Here is a 19,401-nt window from a genome sequence, read left to right as displayed (position 1 = left end):
AAGTGATTATAAATTATTAAATTATTTATTAATTCAGTTATTATAATGTAAAAATAAATATAAAGTTTACCGAAAACGATATTATATATATTAGAAATTAATTTTTAAAATTTAATCTTAACAGAAATATTTTATTAATATTTTAATTTAATTATTTTAAATTTTAAGGGATAATAAGTATAAAAATATGTGTAGGCGGAAGAACGGGTATTAGAAATGAATATTTTTTACGATAGGGTGCGTCGTCGTCAATTGTTATGGTTGACGGCAGACGAAGAGTTTGTCAACAAAATTTGACTTAATTATTTTCGTGTTTAGGCGAATGAATTCTGCCTTATACACGAAATGGGTAATACGGATTCCAAGTTGAATTTTCGCAAAGCGGTTATTCAATTGACGACAAAAACTCAAGTAAATTTTAATTCCTCAATATGCTTAATTTAATTCTTAATGTTACATCTTTAAATTAATTTAATTTATAAATAAATGTGAGAAATTAAATATTTAAAACACTCTTGAACTTTATATAAAATTATAAATTAAGATTATATTAATTTTGAAATTATAAATATTAATTTCTGATAAATTAATGCAAATATGATGATGATCTTTTTAAAATTATATAAAAAATAATATAAAATTTTTATGGTTGTGCTTTAATAAACATTTATGGTTTTATGAATTAATTAATTTCAAATGATTTTTTCCATAGACATGAACTTGCGATTATAAAGGATTAAATAAGCAAAAAGAATATAACTCCATTAATATCATTAAACTCTTGTGTAAATTATGTGAGAGCTGTTTAATTATTATACAAAATGTATAATTAGTATACAAAATAAATTATAAATATGTGAGAGCTGTGTTTATGTGTAAATGACGTTTCAGGTGCGACTATGCAGATGCAAGCGAGAAGAGATGACGTTTCTGCTCTTGTCTGTGTGGTCATAATAAATGAGAGGAAGAAACAGAGAGCATGAAACATCATCATCTCTTCTTGCCACATGTTCTCGCTCTCTCAAAAAATTTGCTCGCTCGCACCTGCATAGTCACTCCCTTACACAATGAAAGTGCGAGAGCATTTTCATCGTGTAAACGTCATTTAATCTTGTTGGAGTAGACATTTTTAGTGTGGTGTGCCTGTGAGTCTACTGTCCACCTAAATTGGAGAGGAGTTTTTAAACTATATAGAAATTATAACACCGTAATTGATAAATTACCTAACTTTACTGTCTGTAACCGGTGTTCTTCTCCAATACGAAGGACTTTGCAAATGTTTTCGAACCTAATGTGGTTCTTCTTCAGGCGCTACGAAATTCTCTATATGAATTCGAATTTCCAGTCTAGAATTAACCGTTATTTTGGAAAATCTTTCTGGAATGTTGTCACGTGTTACCAATGGCGTCATTGTAGACTTGTGCATTATCCGTATGTTGTTACTTCAGAGATTTATTGAGGAAGGCTTCCCATGCTGTTGATATCTTCATTTCTTGTTTGAAGTTAATGCAGTGCTTATTCCTGAGGGTGTTAAGGCAAATGTATAAGGCCTCTAGCCATCTGAGGTGTTGTGTGCTGAACGTGGTGTGAATAATTCTGGCTAGAGGGAATAGCGGCTCTATTTCTGGAAATTCGAATTCATATAGAGAATTTCGTAGCGCCTGAAGAAGAACCACATTAGGTTCAAAAACGTTTGCAAAGTCCTTTGTATTGGAGAAGAACACCGGTTACAGGCAGTGAAGTTAGGTAATGAGGAGTTTTTAATTTTGTGGTTTTATTTATTTATTTATTGCTTTGTGCATTTTAGTTTTTTTTTTTTTTTTTTGCAAATTGCTTATTAGATGTACATTGTTTTCTGGAACATTATTAAAATTGTTCTTGCTTGCAGGATAAAAATAAGCTGGAATTTTTATTTTTCTTAATTGTCACAAAGCACTTTGGCTAATATTCTTATGATAGCTATTCAAATGAGAGAATTATAGTCAGATGAATGCAGCATTAGTACATGAATGATGGGTAAGATTCAAGCTCTGAATGAGGGATTTTGCAACCCCGAGAATTGTAGGCGTCCTATATGAGAAAAAGTGTCAAAGGAACCATACCTGTACATGTGACCATTTGTGAGATATCACCTCTAGAGGTCAGTTTTTAATTTGTATCAGTATAATGCTTATTCTTTATGCTCTGCATCATCAAGGTTTGCTACTGCTTGCCTTGACCAATGTTCCACATGTAGTCTTGGCTTTGGTGCTGGCTATTGCTTGCACCTCAGTGCCCGAGTGGGGCTCACCCCCCACTCGGGCATTGAGTGGGGGTGAGCCTAAAATTATATAAACATAAAGTACTCCATGAACAGTCAAGTGGGCTACTTGAAGCTCACGGGCCAGCATAGTCGTTTGGGCTAAATAGTTAAACATGATAGTCTTAGCAGAGTGACATGACTCACGATCTTGCACAACCTGATTTTGGGAGCTGTATCTTGTGAAAGGTCACTTGTAGAGATATGGTTCCTTTGACTTTTTTGCTTCTATGAGTATTCTCTACAGCTCTGATAAGGTCCAAACTATCTCATTCGGAGTTTGAATTGAGCTGAACAATGCACTTGTTAAGAAAGCATCTTAAACATATAAATTCAATTTAAACTGCTTTTCTTGGTACAAAAACTAGAAAATCCAAATATTTATGCTCATCAAGTGTAAACAAGACTTTTGATCAAGTGTAAAATCTGAAAGCACTTAAATTTCTCAGTAGTTTGTTCTGAGAAAGGCAGTTTGAATTGAATGTACTGTACATAAAAAAAATGTTAAATATAATGTCAAATTCTTAACTAATGGCAACAGTTTATTTCATATGTAGTCAAATTAATTTTCAAAAATTAATTTATAGTTGGACTCTAAATTTTTTTTTTTCTAGATTTATACGAATATAAAATTTATTGGAAATTTAACTATAAAAAAAAAAAAATTATGAAACCTTTTATTAGTTATCATAGTGATTATTCTAGAATGGGATAGAAAACATTAGTTGTTATTAGGGTTTCTTTCCCGGGATTCTTGCCGTTTATTCCCTACGAGAAAAATCCCGGAAAAATAAAATTTCTCGGGAAATCTTGCATTTCAATAATAATTTACCATGTCAGGTTTTCTTTCTATTATTTATTATATGAAAAGTTGCATCATGAAGACTCACCTAAGAGGGAAATTTTGAGGATTCTTGCTGCATATTATTACTATGTTTTACAAGTCTCTGCCTGTTAGTTCATGTAATATCTATGTATTGTGTTTGCGCATCATTGAACAGCGGAGACTTGCTGAAAATAAATATCACTCATCGCACTTTAGTTTATTTTTATTTCATCTTTAGAAGTAAAATAGTACTTTTTTTCGTAATTATTAAAACTTCCAATGAAACGCTTTATTTTACTTTCATCTTATAATGTAGGAGAACATAAATTAATTGAGCTTAACGTGTCCGTATGGGTGAGATTGGCCCTACANGGGGAGGAGGATACATTATGGAAACTTGGACAAACTGGGACAAGAATGGGAAGGGGAGTAAAAATTTCAAGAAAAATGTGGACATAATTTATGGACATACCCTTATAAGTGAAACTATTAATTGAACTATTGGGCTATCTAGTTTCAAATTAAGATTGGCAATAGGCAAAACAGCTTAACATAAGCAAAATTATATTTTAATTGAAAAAATATTATACAAAATTATTTTAAATATTTAGTATGTTTACTTATAATGACAAAACGACTTTCTCACTGTAATAATGAAAGTTTTTGATATGATTCACAGATGATGCTGTAGGCCTAATAAGTTAAATTTTCAAATGCAATTCGTGCAATTCTGAGTAAAAATACTTGTTAATGCTAAGTTTAATGTCATTTTGAGTTTTAAAAACTGATTTTTCAAGATGAGTTACTCTTGACATTTGTGGCTCAAGTGAAAAAATTCTTGTGTACAAGTAACTTGTGATAATGATATTTGTTTGGGTCATTGCATCACTTGCCAAACCTCATTTAATGTTAAATAAAATGGAATTAAAGCATTTACAAGACATGTCAAATGCGAGAAGTAAAAAAAGAAGTATATTTTCTCATTTACCTTCCCCCTTTCCCATCATCGCATCAGTCAACAAAATAGAGGTGGGAGATCTAGTTCTGCTGCTGGAACTGGAAATGTTGGAATTGTTAAGCTAGACAGTTTGTTGGAATAGTTGGACTAGACTGTTCCTAGGAATCATCATGTAACATCTGAATTGCTTAGTCTGTTGGACTGTATTGTTTCTTGTCAGTTTTGTATAGAGTATAAAATGTTGATCTGCTCCAAATTATCCTTGTGTAACTTGGAATCTGAGGAAAATATAGAATTTCATGAAACCCAGACACCGTACACCTCCCAATTTTCATTTTGTAATATGGTTTTTGGGAGGTGTAATTTCATAATATGGTTTTCATTTTAACATTTAGCAATTTTACGATTTGGATGGCAGTGCCAGACATATCTGTTGGTTACTAAAAAAACAAATACAGTAATTACAGACTGTAATAAAAATATAAATTTTTAAAGTATCTTTGTAAATTTAAAATAATCTAAACTAATTTGATTATTTGTAAAAATCTGTGGAACATTTCCATTAGTTCAAGTTCAAATACAGATTAAAAAATTCACTCTTCTGTGGAAAACCATATTCATAAAAGTTCAGAATGAAGAACGCAGTGTTTCTTGTATTAGTTATTTCTTGTATTTCTTGTATTAGTATTTCTGACCAGAACCGTTTTGACACTTGGTGTGAAACTGTTCATCATAGTTCCGAGTCTGGAACAGTTCTTTTGGTTCAAAATTTGCATCACCAGCATACCCCCTCACAAAGTTGCATGCATCTATGCTTATGCCAGCATATCAACTCTTTGTAGCTTCTATAAATGTGACTCACCAGCTTAAAAACCAATACTAGGTTTTTACATATTGATTCGAATAGTCTTTTTATTTTTATAGTATATTTGTAAAGTTGTGAGTTTTTGTCTTGGTAAGTTTAACTTCCATACTATCAAAATTTTTAAAATTAACCATAATTTATTTTAAGTTTTAAACATTTTTATTTTAAAACTTATTATGTATTCAATAGCTGTTTTAACATGATGATGATGATTTAAAAATCATTGAAAACATTTATTTTTATTATTATTTAGTTAATTGCTGGATATTACTGGTAATTTTAAATACCAGTAATATTGTTGGTTACAAATATATTTTTGTTTTTAAATACAAATTAAATAGGTCTATATATTTAAATTTAACTGTATTGTATTATTATATTTATACTGTATTTCTTGTATAAGAAAATAGCTGTCTTATATATTTATGACAAATACTTGTATTTATATAATATGAAAAATAACATAAAGAATATTAAGAGCTTGAATAATTTACGAACTTACAAATTCTGAATAGATAATGATTTTGTATTAAGAAAAAGTAGGAAATTATTTGCCATCAAAAAGCATATATCTTGAAGCTTTTATATTGTTCGATATTTAAATAAAAATTTTTTAAAGAAAAATAATGTGTTATTTATTATTGTATATTGCTAAAAACCAAAAATAGTCAATTTTTAATCATACCATACAGTATAATAAGTTTCTAAGGATGAACGAACCATTGTGATTATTCCTCTGAATTAATCAATATTCTATTAACAATGGGTGAAGTTTAAATAGCACTAATGTTTTTTAACCTGGTTAATGGGCCATCTTCAATGAACAGTTGAAAGTGCAATTGCACTTTCAACCACTGAAGATGGTCCATTGTCCACTGTTCACTACTGATGTATTACAGTAATACCCCGAACTTACACGATAGGTGGGACCAAGCAATAACTGCATAAGTTGAATTCGCGTAAGTCGGGGTATATTTTCGCAATTTGTGTAAAATCCAAATCTGACGTATGTAAGTTAATAAATGTTCTCGTTAACCTTATCTCGCTTTTTGATTCGTTCACGGTTACAAGAAATCACCACATAGTCTCTCAAATATCCGTAGATATAACAAACACAGAAATAAATAACACAAAATAAATTGTAGCTATGCGTCGATTCCACGCTGCACATCCGAACATGTAAGCTAAACAATAGTGTGGGGGGAGTGAGTAATCAAGACTTGTGTGGCATTCAAACAAAAGACGAATCGATGAGATTTGAAAATCGCCTAACTCCGGGTTTGCATAAGGCGGAGATAGCGTAAGTCGAGGTATTACTGTAATATCATATAATAATGGTTGTTTTGGACATAAAGTTCATTTTCATTATATTAACAAGTTCATTCACTAATGCAAACTTCCTCCTCCTTGTGATGATTATGGTTTTATGCAGACATAAGAAGCAAAATTTGTTTAAAATTGACTCATGTCCATATTCACTTAGAATCAGAGAGATTGGCACAACAAATTTAAACATGACATATGGAACAGATCTCATATCTTTGAATCTTGATGTTTGAATCTAAAGATGAATTAAGTGACTTGAAAATGTTTGTTTGTTTGAAATTTTATTGCTAGATGAACTAAAAGTTGTTGTTGTTGTTGTTAATTAATTTACATTCAGTTTGTACTGTGATGTTTATTGAAGGATTCCTTCCTTGTTATAAAATAAAAACTCTGAAGGACTTTTAAAGAAAGTTTAAATGATAACATAGAAACAAAATCATTTTGCAATGCATTACTTTTTATCCTTTACCTTTAATGTGAGACAAATCATTCATATTAAAACATTTAAAAGAACAAAAGAGGCTTAAAAGTGATGTGCCATGTATAAAATTTTTATATTCATAATTTTTAATCCAAAATTGTTAATCCAAAATGGCCATTCATTTTTACTTGCATTCCCAGTTATCCAAGGTAGCATTGGTCCACATTACTTTGGATATTGTGGGTTTTACTGTATTTAGACAATTACTATATTCTGATAGAAAATATGACTTTGATCCATTGAATATCAACAATATTTTTTGTATTTCTTTGTTAAACTATCATCTGTTAAAAGATCTTAATGTTTTTCCATGTAATTCTTGAAATTAACAATATAGTGCATTTTTAATTATTTGTAAAATATCTTAACATAACGGGCACTCATTACAGATCAAATTTGTTCGAGGCATCTAAGCTTACTGTTATAAATTTTGTGTTGTAGATCTTCCAATATTTCATTTATAGAGATGTTGTAAAATGACATCAACAATAATTACTTCGGTCTGTGTTTAGCATTAGTGTTGGGTAGGTTGTTTTTGCACATGTGAAAACCTTATGCCCTGGGGTCAGATCAGGTTACATCTACATGTTGATGCAAAGATTCAGGGATGTCTTTTATTCGGGTCAGTTGAATGAACAGGATATGACTGGAGTCCAGTCTGGACTGTTATAACCAACCAACTTGTAGTTCTTTGTGAGAGATTAAATGGCAATTTCATGATTAGTGATCTTTACACCCTAAGATCCTAACAACTAGAAAATTTTATTGTAAAAGCCGCTTATTAACTTGGAAATGCAAGTGGATGAGTTAAAACTGAAATAATATCACACTATGATACACAAAAGTGAGTTTTCAGACTGCACACTTTAGATCTTCATAACTTGCTTCAACTTGTTTAAAAAATATAGTGATAACTTGATTAATTGTTGAGGTATGTTTAGCCTTTTTATGTTTATTAAATTAATATTTGCATGTTGTACATCATGATGACCTCCTTGCCTAACAGAAATTCTGTATCACAAATAGCATATTCAGCAGTATCATATCACAAATAGTATGTATATTCAGTTGAGTTTAGGCTTTCTAGGTTATCCTTAAAGGCGATTGATTTTACAGGAAAATTTGAATGTATGATTAAAATAGGGATTGATCCAGCTTATGTAGAAATTCCGTCATTATTTCTTAGGCTATACGTACGTACTTACTAGGGGAAATTTCACAGAGTTTGTACTTCAGATCAGAGAAAGAAAATAGGACTGTGTGTGTATCAATTTTAGTGCTGTGAAGAACTCACCTCTATTTTGTATTTGCTAGTTTGTTCAGAAGATTGTGAAGCTTCTCAAGTAGGAATAATTCATAGGTATGAGCCAAGTTTTTTGAATTAATCAGATATCTGCCATTCTTAATTAAGGAGATTTTTGTAAATAAACAACAGTTTATGCAGATTTCATTATGATAGAGTTAAAGCAGAAGATCTGCTATTTACTATAAGAGAATTTATTTGGATTTCTGGTGTCTGATTTAGCATGTTTTGGCAAGAGTGGGGTCTTGGGGCCACTGGTTTTTGGTATAAGTTATTATCTAACAGTTGATCAATATCTCAGTGATATAAGGATGCTCTGTGTAGTCTTTCTGCTAGAATATTTGCATTTAACTTGCCAATGTAACAAATGCTATTACATATAGTATAAAAAAATGCCATTAAAATTCATTCCCTCTGTTTAATGTCAGAAATACTCTTACTTAGATCATTTTCACATGTATGTAAATATTTAATTAATTTGATATGAATATCCAAATTAAGTAGATAATTTTCAGTTGAATATCTGAAAAATAAAAGTTTCTAATTTAAAAAATAAGAAATTTTAATTTTCTAAGATATTTAACTGCTTAAATTTACATTTACAATATGAATTTATATATTTTTTCTTTTAAAAATTTTCTTACCCAACAACATACTATATTTAGAAAATTTATATTAAAATTGATGCACAATGATTGATGGATTTTATATTAATCAAAGTCAAAGATTGCTGGATTATATCATGTTATATTACTACTACTATTAATACATTTGGCTTGAATATATAACTATTGAGTTTTGGATGTTGATATTTTTATATTAATCATAAAATCTTTATATTACTGTATTTTTATGTGTAATCCACAGCAGCATGTAACTCATCATGGCATATAATCTGCTTAAAATAGCTAGAATGAAAATAAGATCATTTTCATAATTTGTTCCATTGTATAACCCCTGCTGCAAATTTTTTCTAATCACAGATAACCCAATATCCTGCAGGTTATATGTACTAAAATACAGTAAATGAATCTTTTTATTTAACAAAAATCTAAAATTCAGTTTTTCATCCCTTATTTATCATATCATTTACTTCTGTTTTCAATAGTCTCTCATAATATATTTTTCCAGTTCCCCCAATATATTTTATGGTAATGCCAAAATTACATAATCTGGAATCTATTATTAAATTCAAATTGCTTTATACAGAATAAAACATTTTTAAATATTCAAAAAATCAAGCCTTTTGGAATGAGTATATACATCATTGCAACTTTGTTGTGTTGTGATATAATTCTGGTGGAGCCAGAAGAAAGAGGTTACACTTTCTTGGCATGGACTGGTAATCCTTGCACCTGATGGTTCATAGGCATTCCTTGTAATTGCCTCCATGGACAGATGATTCTTGCACTTATGGAGGAGGAACAATTCAAGAACAAAGCAATTGATGCCAATTGCTTTGTTCTTGTGTTTTGTTTTTCATGTCCATTTTTTGTTAGGTGCATGCAATGTTTTTTCCCCCCTAAACACTGTTAGGCACACTGAATCGCATGGACATTATCAGTTTGGCCCCTGTATCTCAAAAACAAAATCATCGACCCATTTTTATTTCAATTAATGGAAATGGCAAAGTCAAGGCTATCAAATTTTGAGAACTAACTAGTGATGGGACAATTAATTGGAATCAGGAATTGAAAAATCTAACATTTTCCGGTAATCAAAATTGAACAAATCTTGTCAACATTTCCCAATTCTTTCACATTTCATAAGAAAATTATTTCTTTCAGTCGAAGATTAAAAATTTTAAAAATTCTATTAACAATTGAGTAATAGTTTATTGGAAACTTTTACATCTACAAAGCAGAGAGTATGCAACGCCCCATACACGAAGTAACATCTGTCATGCTGACTTTTCTTTTGTGTAGTCAGAACAACAAGAGATTGCACTCTGCCAGTAGTAGCTTCCCATTTAGGGGAGATTGGGTAATATTAGGGTTGCATCTGGCTGGCATTGGGCCTATTTGACTGGCAATCTGTATTTTGCATCTGTATAAGCAGTTCTGTAACTAGGCAGGTGCAACAGGTGCACCTGCACAGGGCCCACTAAGAAGGGGGCCCAAAATGCATGTATATATTTTATTATTTTCCCAAACCTAATTAATTAAGGGGCCTAAATGCAAATTCTTGCACAGGGCATAGGAATGACTAGTTACAGCACTGTGTATAAGTGTATATATATATATAATATAGGGGAATCTGGGGCGGAATGGGAAAGATAATTTACACATGAAAGAGAGGTGAGGGAATTGGTTTGCTCCCTGTCCTACACTCAGACTGCGACAACATGTCAGTGTGAATACTTGGTTACCAAGATTTGCTTTCTTGTTGACCAATAAAACCTCCTGTCATGATTTTTTGATGAAATTACAAGTGTATCAACATTAAAACAATGAAAGTATATGGTATATTTTATAATTTAACAAAATTTATATAGTCTAGTTTATTAAAGATTTGTTTGTTTGTATTTTTAGAATGAAATAATGCAAAAAGTGTAATCATAAACTTTTTTTCTCTACTTGATTTTTAGAAGCATGTGCTCTGAGGCACAACGGGACTGTTTCCCATAAAGGAAAGGGGAAAAAAACAAAGTCTAGTAAAAAAGAACAAGGGGACGATTACTTGGAAGGAGATGATGATATGACTTGCCTTTAATGCACTGAGGTTTACTCACAGTCGATTCAGGGTTAATGTTCATGTGTCACATGCAAAAAATGGGCTCATATGTTTTGTGTGGGTTTTAACAGCAACAATGACAATTCTGTGCTGGTTTGCAAATTTTGTAAGCAACAAGACTAATATTTTTTCCTAATATTTGAGCACTAATCTCATACCCCATTCTGCCCTGAGTGTGGGGCAGAACAGAATGTGGGCAAGCTTTTTTCAGTGATTTATTTTTAATACAAAATTATTAATTATTTAAATTAGATAAAAAATATCATGTGCCAAATATAATAAATAAAGGATATAATGTAATATTTTTCTTTTTCTTTTATTGTTGACATAACTTTAACTTCTTTGTTAGCTACCCTATTCCGCCCCAAGGGGAGGGGTTACAAGAAGTCAGACAAGGGAAGAGCTTTGGTGTACTGTACATGTGTTTATTTTATTAAATTTTATACAGTTTATGCATTTTATTACATTTATTTTAAAATTTCTTGCATGTTTTGTTTTTAGTTATGGTATCTGTCATTCATAAAGTGATGAAGGTTTTAAGGGAGTTTAAATTTTGTTGGATGTCCAAAGAGGGGAGGAGGATACATTATGGAAACTTGGACAAACTGGGACAAGAATGGGAAGGGGAGTAAAAATTTCAAGAAAAATGTGGACATAATTTATGGACATACCCTTATAAGTGAAACTATTAATTGAACTATTGGGCTATCTAGTTTCAAATTAAGATTGGCAATAGGCAAAACAGCTTAACATAAGCAAAATTATATTTTAATTGAAAAAATATTATACAAAATTATTTTAAATATTTAGTATGTTTACTTATAATGACAAAACGACTTTCTCACTGTAATAATGAAAGTTTTTGATATGATTCACAGATGATGCTGTAGGCCTAATAAGTTAAATTTTCAAATGCAATTCGTGCAATTCTGAGTAAAAATACTTGTTAATGCTAAGTTTAATGTCATTTTGAGTTTTAAAAACTGATTTTTCAAGATGAGTTACTCTTGACATTTGTGGCTCAAGTGAAAAAATTCTTGTGTACAAGTAACTTGTGATAATGATATTTGTTTGGGTCATTGCATCACTTGCCAAACCTCATTTAATGTTAAATAAAATGGAATTAAAGCATTTACAAGACATGTCAAATGCGAGAAGTAAAAAAAGAAGTATATTTTCTCATTTACCTTCCCCCTTTCCCATCATCGCATCAGTCAACAAAATAGAGGTGGGAGATCTAGTTCTGCTGCTGGAACTGGAAATGTTGGAATTGTTAAGCTAGACAGTTTGTTGGAATAGTTGGACTAGACTGTTCCTAGGAATCATCATGTAACATCTGAATTGCTTAGTCTGTTGGACTGTATTGTTTCTTGTCAGTTTTGTATAGAGTATAAAATGTTGATCTGCTCCAAATTATCCTTGTGTAACTTGGAATCTGAGGAAAATATAGAATTTCATGAAACCCAGACACCGTACACCTCCCAATTTTCATTTTGTAATATGGTTTTTGGGAGGTGTAATTTCATAATATGGTTTTCATTTTAACATTTAGCAATTTTACGATTTGGATGGCAGTGCCAGACATATCTGTTGGTTACTAAAAAAACAAATACAGTAATTACAGACTGTAATAAAAATATAAATTTTTAAAGTATCTTTGTAAATTTAAAATAATCTAAACTAATTTGATTATTTGTAAAAATCTGTGGAACATTTCCATTAGTTCAAGTTCAAATACAGATTAAAAAATTCACTCTTCTGTGGAAAACCATATTCATAAAAGTTCAGAATGAAGAACGCAGTGTTTCTTGTATTAGTTATTTCTTGTATTTCTTGTATTAGTATTTCTGACCAGAACCGTTTTGACACTTGGTGTGAAACTGTTCATCATAGTTCCGAGTCTGGAACAGTTCTTTTGGTTCAAAATTTGCATCACCAGCATACCCCCTCACAAAGTTGCATGCATCTATGCTTATGCCAGCATATCAACTCTTTGTAGCTTCTATAAATGTGACTCACCAGCTTAAAAACCAATACTAGGTTTTTACATATTGATTCGAATAGTCTTTTTATTTTTATAGTATATTTGTAAAGTTGTGAGTTTTTGTCTTGGTAAGTTTAACTTCCATACTATCAAAATTTTTAAAATTAACCATAATTTATTTTAAGTTTTAAACATTTTTATTTTAAAACTTATTATGTATTCAATAGCTGTTTTAACATGAATTGGAATCAGGAATTGAAAAATCTAACATTTTCCGGTAATCAAAATTGAACAAATCTTGTCAACATTTCCCAATTCTTTCACATTTCATAAGAAAATNGTTTTTAAATACAAATTAAATAGGTCTATATATTTAAATTTAACTGTATTGTATTATTATATTTATACTGTATTTCTTGTATAAGAAAATAGCTGTCTTATATATTTATGACAAATACTTGTATTTATATAATATGAAAAATAACATAAAGAATATTAAGAGCTTGAATAATTTACGAACTTACAAATTCTGAATAGATAATGATTTTGTATTAAGAAAAAGTAGGAAATTATTTGCCATCAAAAAGCATATATCTTGAAGCTTTTATATTGTTCGATATTTAAATAAAAATTTTTTAAAGAAAAATAATGTGTTATTTATTATTGTATATTGCTAAAAACCAAAAATAGTCAATTTTTAATCATACCATACAGTATAATAAGTTTCTAAGGATGAACGAACCATTGTGATTATTCCTCTGAATTAATCAATATTCTATTAACAATGGGTGAAGTTTAAATAGCACTAATGTTTTTTAACCTGGTTAATGGGCCATCTTCAATGAACAGTTGAAAGTGCAATTGCACTTTCAACCACTGAAGATGGTCCATTGTCCACTGTTCACTACTGATGTATTACAGTAATACCCCGAACTTACACGATAGGTGGGACCAAGCAATAACTGCATAAGTTGAATTCGCGTAAGTCGGGGTATATTTTCGCAATTTGTGTAAAATCCAAATCTGACGTATGTAAGTTAATAAATGTTCTCGTTAACCTTATCTCGCTTTTTGATTCGTTCACGGTTACAAGAAATCACCACATAGTCTCTCAAATATCCGTAGATATAACAAACACAGAAATAAATAACACAAAATAAATTGTAGCTATGCGTCGATTCCACGCTGCACATCCGAACATGTAAGCTAAACAATAGTGTGGGGGGAGTGAGTAATCAAGACTTGTGTGGCATTCAAACAAAAGACGAATCGATGAGATTTGAAAATCGCCTAACTCCGGGTTTGCATAAGGCGGAGATAGCGTAAGTCGAGGTATTACTGTAATATCATATAATAATGGTTGTTTTGGACATAAAGTTCATTTTCATTATATTAACAAGTTCATTCACTAATGCAAACTTCCTCCTCCTTGTGATGATTATGGTTTTATGCAGACATAAGAAGCAAAATTTGTTTAAAATTGACTCATGTCCATATTCACTTAGAATCAGAGAGATTGGCACAACAAATTTAAACATGACATATGGAACAGATCTCATATCTTTGAATCTTGATGTTTGAATCTAAAGATGAATTAAGTGACTTGAAAATGTTTGTTTGTTTGAAATTTTATTGCTAGATGAACTAAAAGTTGTTGTTGTTGTTGTTAATTAATTTACATTCAGTTTGTACTGTGATGTTTATTGAAGGATTCCTTCCTTGTTATAAAATAAAAACTCTGAAGGACTTTTAAAGAAAGTTTAAATGATAACATAGAAACAAAATCATTTTGCAATGCATTACTTTTTATCCTTTACCTTTAATGTGAGACAAATCATTCATATTAAAACATTTAAAAGAACAAAAGAGGCTTAAAAGTGATGTGCCATGTATAAAATTTTTATATTCATAATTTTTAATCCAAAATTGTTAATCCAAAATGGCCATTCATTTTTACTTGCATTCCCAGTTATCCAAGGTAGCATTGGTCCACATTACTTTGGATATTGTGGGTTTTACTGTATTTAGACAATTACTATATTCTGATAGAAAATATGACTTTGATCCATTGAATATCAACAATATTTTTTGTATTTCTTTGTTAAACTATCATCTGTTAAAAGATCTTAATGTTTTTCCATGTAATTCTTGAAATTAACAATATAGTGCATTTTTAATTATTTGTAAAATATCTTAACATAACGGGCACTCATTACAGATCAAATTTGTTCGAGGCATCTAAGCTTACTGTTATAAATTTTGTGTTGTAGATCTTCCAATATTTCATTTATAGAGATGTTGTAAAATGACATCAACAATAATTACTTCGGTCTGTGTTTAGCATTAGTGTTGGGTAGGTTGTTTTTGCACATGTGAAAACCTTATGCCCTGGGGTCAGATCAGGTTACATCTACATGTTGATGCAAAGATTCAGGGATGTCTTTTATTCGGGTCAGTTGAATGAACAGGATATGACTGGAGTCCAGTCTGGACTGTTATAACCAACCAACTTGTAGTTCTTTGTGAGAGATTAAATGGCAATTTCATGATTAGTGATCTTTACACCCTAAGATCCTAACAACTAGAAAATTTTATTGTAAAAGCCGCTTATTAACTTGGAAATGCAAGTGGATGAGTTAAAACTGAAATAATATCACACTATGATACACAAAAGTGAGTTTTCAGACTGCACACTTTAGATCTTCATAACTTGCTTCAACTTGTTTAAAAAATATAGTGATAACTTGATTAATTGTTGAGGTATGTTTAGCCTTTTTATGTTTATTAAATTAATATTTGCATGTTGTACATCATGATGACCTCCTTGCCTAACAGAAATTCTGTATCACAAATAGCATATTCAGCAGTATCATATCACAAATAGTATGTATATTCAGTTGAGTTTAGGCTTTCTAGGTTATCCTTAAAGGCGATTGATTTTACAGGAAAATTTGAATGTATGATTAAAATAGGGATTGATCCAGCTTATGTAGAAATTCCGTCATTATTTCTTAGGCTATACGTACGTACTTACTAGGGGAAATTTCACAGAGTTTGTACTTCAGATCAGAGAAAGAAAATAGGACTGTGTGTGTATCAATTTTAGTGCTGTGAAGAACTCACCTCTATTTTGTATTTGCTAGTTTGTTCAGAAGATTGTGAAGCTTCTCAAGTAGGAATAATTCATAGGTATGAGCCAAGTTTTTTGAATTAATCAGATATCTGCCATTCTTAATTAAGGAGATTTTTGTAAATAAACAACAGTTTATGCAGATTTCATTATGATAGAGTTAAAGCAGAAGATCTGCTATTTACTATAAGAGAATTTATTTGGATTTCTGGTGTCTGATTTAGCATGTTTTGGCAAGAGTGGGGTCTTGGGGCCACTGGTTTTTGGTATAAGTTATTATCTAACAGTTGATCAATATCTCAGTGATATAAGGATGCTCTGTGTAGTCTTTCTGCTAGAATATTTGCATTTAACTTGCCAATGTAACAAATGCTATTACATATAGTATAAAAAAATGCCATTAAAATTCATTCCCTCTGTTTAATGTCAGAAATACTCTTACTTAGATCATTTTCACATGTATGTAAATATTTAATTAATTTGATATGAATATCCAAATTAAGTAGATAATTTTCAGTTGAATATCTGAAAAATAAAAGTTTCTAATTTAAAAAATAAGAAATTTTAATTTTCTAAGATATTTAACTGCTTAAATTTACATTTACAATATGAATTTATATAAAATTTAGTTACAACCATTATGTAAAGATAGTATGGTGTTGAAAAAATATTAATTTTTACAAGATTCATTTATTTACTAATTGGAAAGAGATAAATCATGACAAACCAGAGCATATTTGTTACATAATTTCCAAAATATAGAGATGACATAGTACAATGTGATGATGATTTAGAAGGTTTGAAGTATAACAACCTAATCATTTAAAAAGTAAGCTAAAAAAATTGACAGTTGAAAAGTTAAAAGGCTGTAGCGACAATATTCCCCCCCAAAAAATAATTCAAAATCAATTTTAATTATTATTATACTCTTTATCACTTGTGGATCCAGAAGTATCCAAAGGAGAGAGTAACTCAAAATTTAAAAATAATTGAATAATTATAAATACCTTCTTGTTAACACTTGATGACAATTGTATTGTGGATAGTCCAATAAATCATATTTACAACTAAAAATGTTTTTAAAAAATATTTTGAAGTTTAAACAAATAAATTGTAACTTTTTTTCTGTTAACGGGAAGAGCTTAAGTCTTTGTAACAACTGTTCTTGCTAAGTGGTATACTCAAAAGTACTTGGACAAATCTATAATCTAATTAAATATTAAACCTATAATCCAGCAATTTTTATAATAAGTGCAAACATTTTTGTCCATGTTGAACAGGCATTATCAGGCTAACTAATCTCAGATTCTGAACCAATAGGGGATTGCCATAAACGTGTGCAGAGGAAAGGTGACATAAGTTGAGAGAAAAGGGAAGGGGAGGATAGTAAGATTTAAAATTCGAAGAAAGACTTCCACACTGTGGGGAAATTTTCACATGGGAATTTAATTATGTATTAAATAATTTACATAATTTCACCAAAGCACTTTTTGCTTTCCTAGCTGTTATCTCAAAATGGTCTTTCATATTAAAATTATAATTAAACCATGCTCTCAAATACTTATATTTTTTAACTACTTCATTGTCTTCTTTATCCAAAAACCATTTGCATTTAATTGATTGTCTATTTTTATTTTGAAAGACTATAATCTTGGTTTTTTTTAATATTAATTTGCAAATCTATCTCTATGGAATGTCTCAGCAAACCATCAATGGCCAATTGTAATTCTAGCAAACTATCAGCCACTCATCAACATATATCAAAACCTTAATATATGTATTATTGCATAACCATAAGTCATTATATTTTTCAATTTCATCCAATCTTGTTATCAAATCATCAATATATAAAGAAAACAGTAGTGGGCTCAATGGATACTCTTGTCAAACTCCTTTGTTACAATAAAAACTTTTCATAGTTATTCCATTAAAGAGCATTGATGCTCTTTAATGGAATAACTATGAAAAGTTTTTATTGCATTGTCACTGCATTGTTGTTTACAAAGTTTTTATTGCATATGAAAAGTTTTTATTGACTGCATTGATAGTTATTCCATTAAAGAGCATTGATTCTCTTTAATGGAATAACTATCAATGCAGTCATATCCATATATATTGTTCTAGCAAGTTTACTATTTTATAGCTTATCTTCAATTCACACAGCCTATTCCATAATTTCATATGGTTCACCAAGTCAAATGCAGTTCTATAGTCCAGAAAGCAAGTGTATACTTTCTTTTGTTTTTTGCGAGCTTTTTTTTTTTACAAATTTCACAAGACAAATATATGATCCATTTTAGTATGCCCTTTATGAAAGCAAGCTTGCATGTCAGATAAAATTTTCTCTCTCTCAGCCCATAATATAGACCTCCTACAGAGAACCATTGAAAAAAATCCTTACTAACAATATTCAATAAAGTTATACAGTAGAGCCTTGAAAACTCGGCCTAATGTGGACCGAAGGGTGGCCGAGTTTGTGAAAATGCTGGGTTATCGGGAATGGCATTAAAAAAATAAGTACGAGTGTGGAGTCCTCAGAAAATACTGTACTATACTTGTATGTATTGTTTTCTTGAGAATACAACAAAGAATAAACTGCCCAAATATCCTTAAACAAAGGAAAAGTATGTCTTTTATGAAGGCATAGAGCCTTTACTACATGAAAATGAAAATTAATGAATACACTGTAAAGTAATTTACTTGATAAGACAGACCTCAGAAAAATACTTTGAGGCATAAAGCTGTCTTTATCATGAAAATTAATTAACAAGGATTTTTTTGCCCTGCCAGGGTGTGGCTGAGTTATCCGGAGTGCCGGGTTATCGAGTGCCGAGTTTTCAAGGCTCTACTGTACCTCTATAATTACTTGGGTTATTTATGTCTTCTGATTTAAAAATTGAAATTATTCAAGCTATTTTCCAGCTTTCTGGATATACTCCAATTTTCAATATTGTATTAAAATTACTTAATAGTTTCTTTAACAAATGCTCATCTGCCAACTTCCAACATTGTAGGAATATCGTTTAGGCCAGCTGCTTTACCCCTCTCAAAACTATTTCTAATCCTTTGTATGATATTTCCTTATGCAAATAACTTACATTTATCATCTCATAACAAATGATTTCTTTATCTAAATTATTACTAAACAATAGACTTTTGTAATGCATAATCAACTCTAGTTTGATCTTATTCCCAAAACAGCATTTATTATTACTTTCCAATTTATGAATACAATCCCAAAAAGTTTGGGTTGACTTACAGTAAGTAATTAATTAAAATTAATCAGATATTTTTCTTTTTTGTTTTTACAGAGACTCCTGAAATTTTTCTTTGACAGCAGATATTCTTTTAATTTTCACTCCTGGCCTAGTCTCCTCCATTTCATCAGTTTGTTTTTCATATCAATCTTTTTCTGAACATAAATTATCAAACCATTCTGGCCCATGTCTGAATGAGCCTAATTTCTTTCTCAATCTCTTAACTTTACTATTATAAT

The 19,401-nt window shown here is 30.2% G+C and overlaps 1 protein-coding gene across 1 annotated transcript in view; it reads left to right on the top strand.

Annotated features, from left to right (window-relative positions):
- The first annotated feature begins 241 nt into the window (after nt 1-241).
- The window catches only part of LOC111641806 (protein HID1-like), a 46,821-nt gene continuing 27,661 nt past the window's right edge, over nt 242-19,401 (top strand). Inside the window, exon 1 of the mRNA XM_023388039.1 lies at nt 242-411. Coding sequence (XP_023243807.1) covers nt 346-411 — 66 coding nt within the window. The 5' untranslated portion in view covers nt 242-345. The remainder of the gene's footprint in view (nt 412-19,401) is intronic.

Source organism: Centruroides sculpturatus, unplaced genomic scaffold (genome assembly GCF_000671375.1).
Source record: "Centruroides sculpturatus isolate CEXI.00-Female unplaced genomic scaffold, Cexi_2.0 scaffold1533, whole genome shotgun sequence".
Taxonomy (NCBI): domain Eukaryota; kingdom Metazoa; phylum Arthropoda; class Arachnida; order Scorpiones; family Buthidae; genus Centruroides; species Centruroides sculpturatus.
This window is presented reverse-complemented; position numbering and strand designations above follow the sequence as displayed.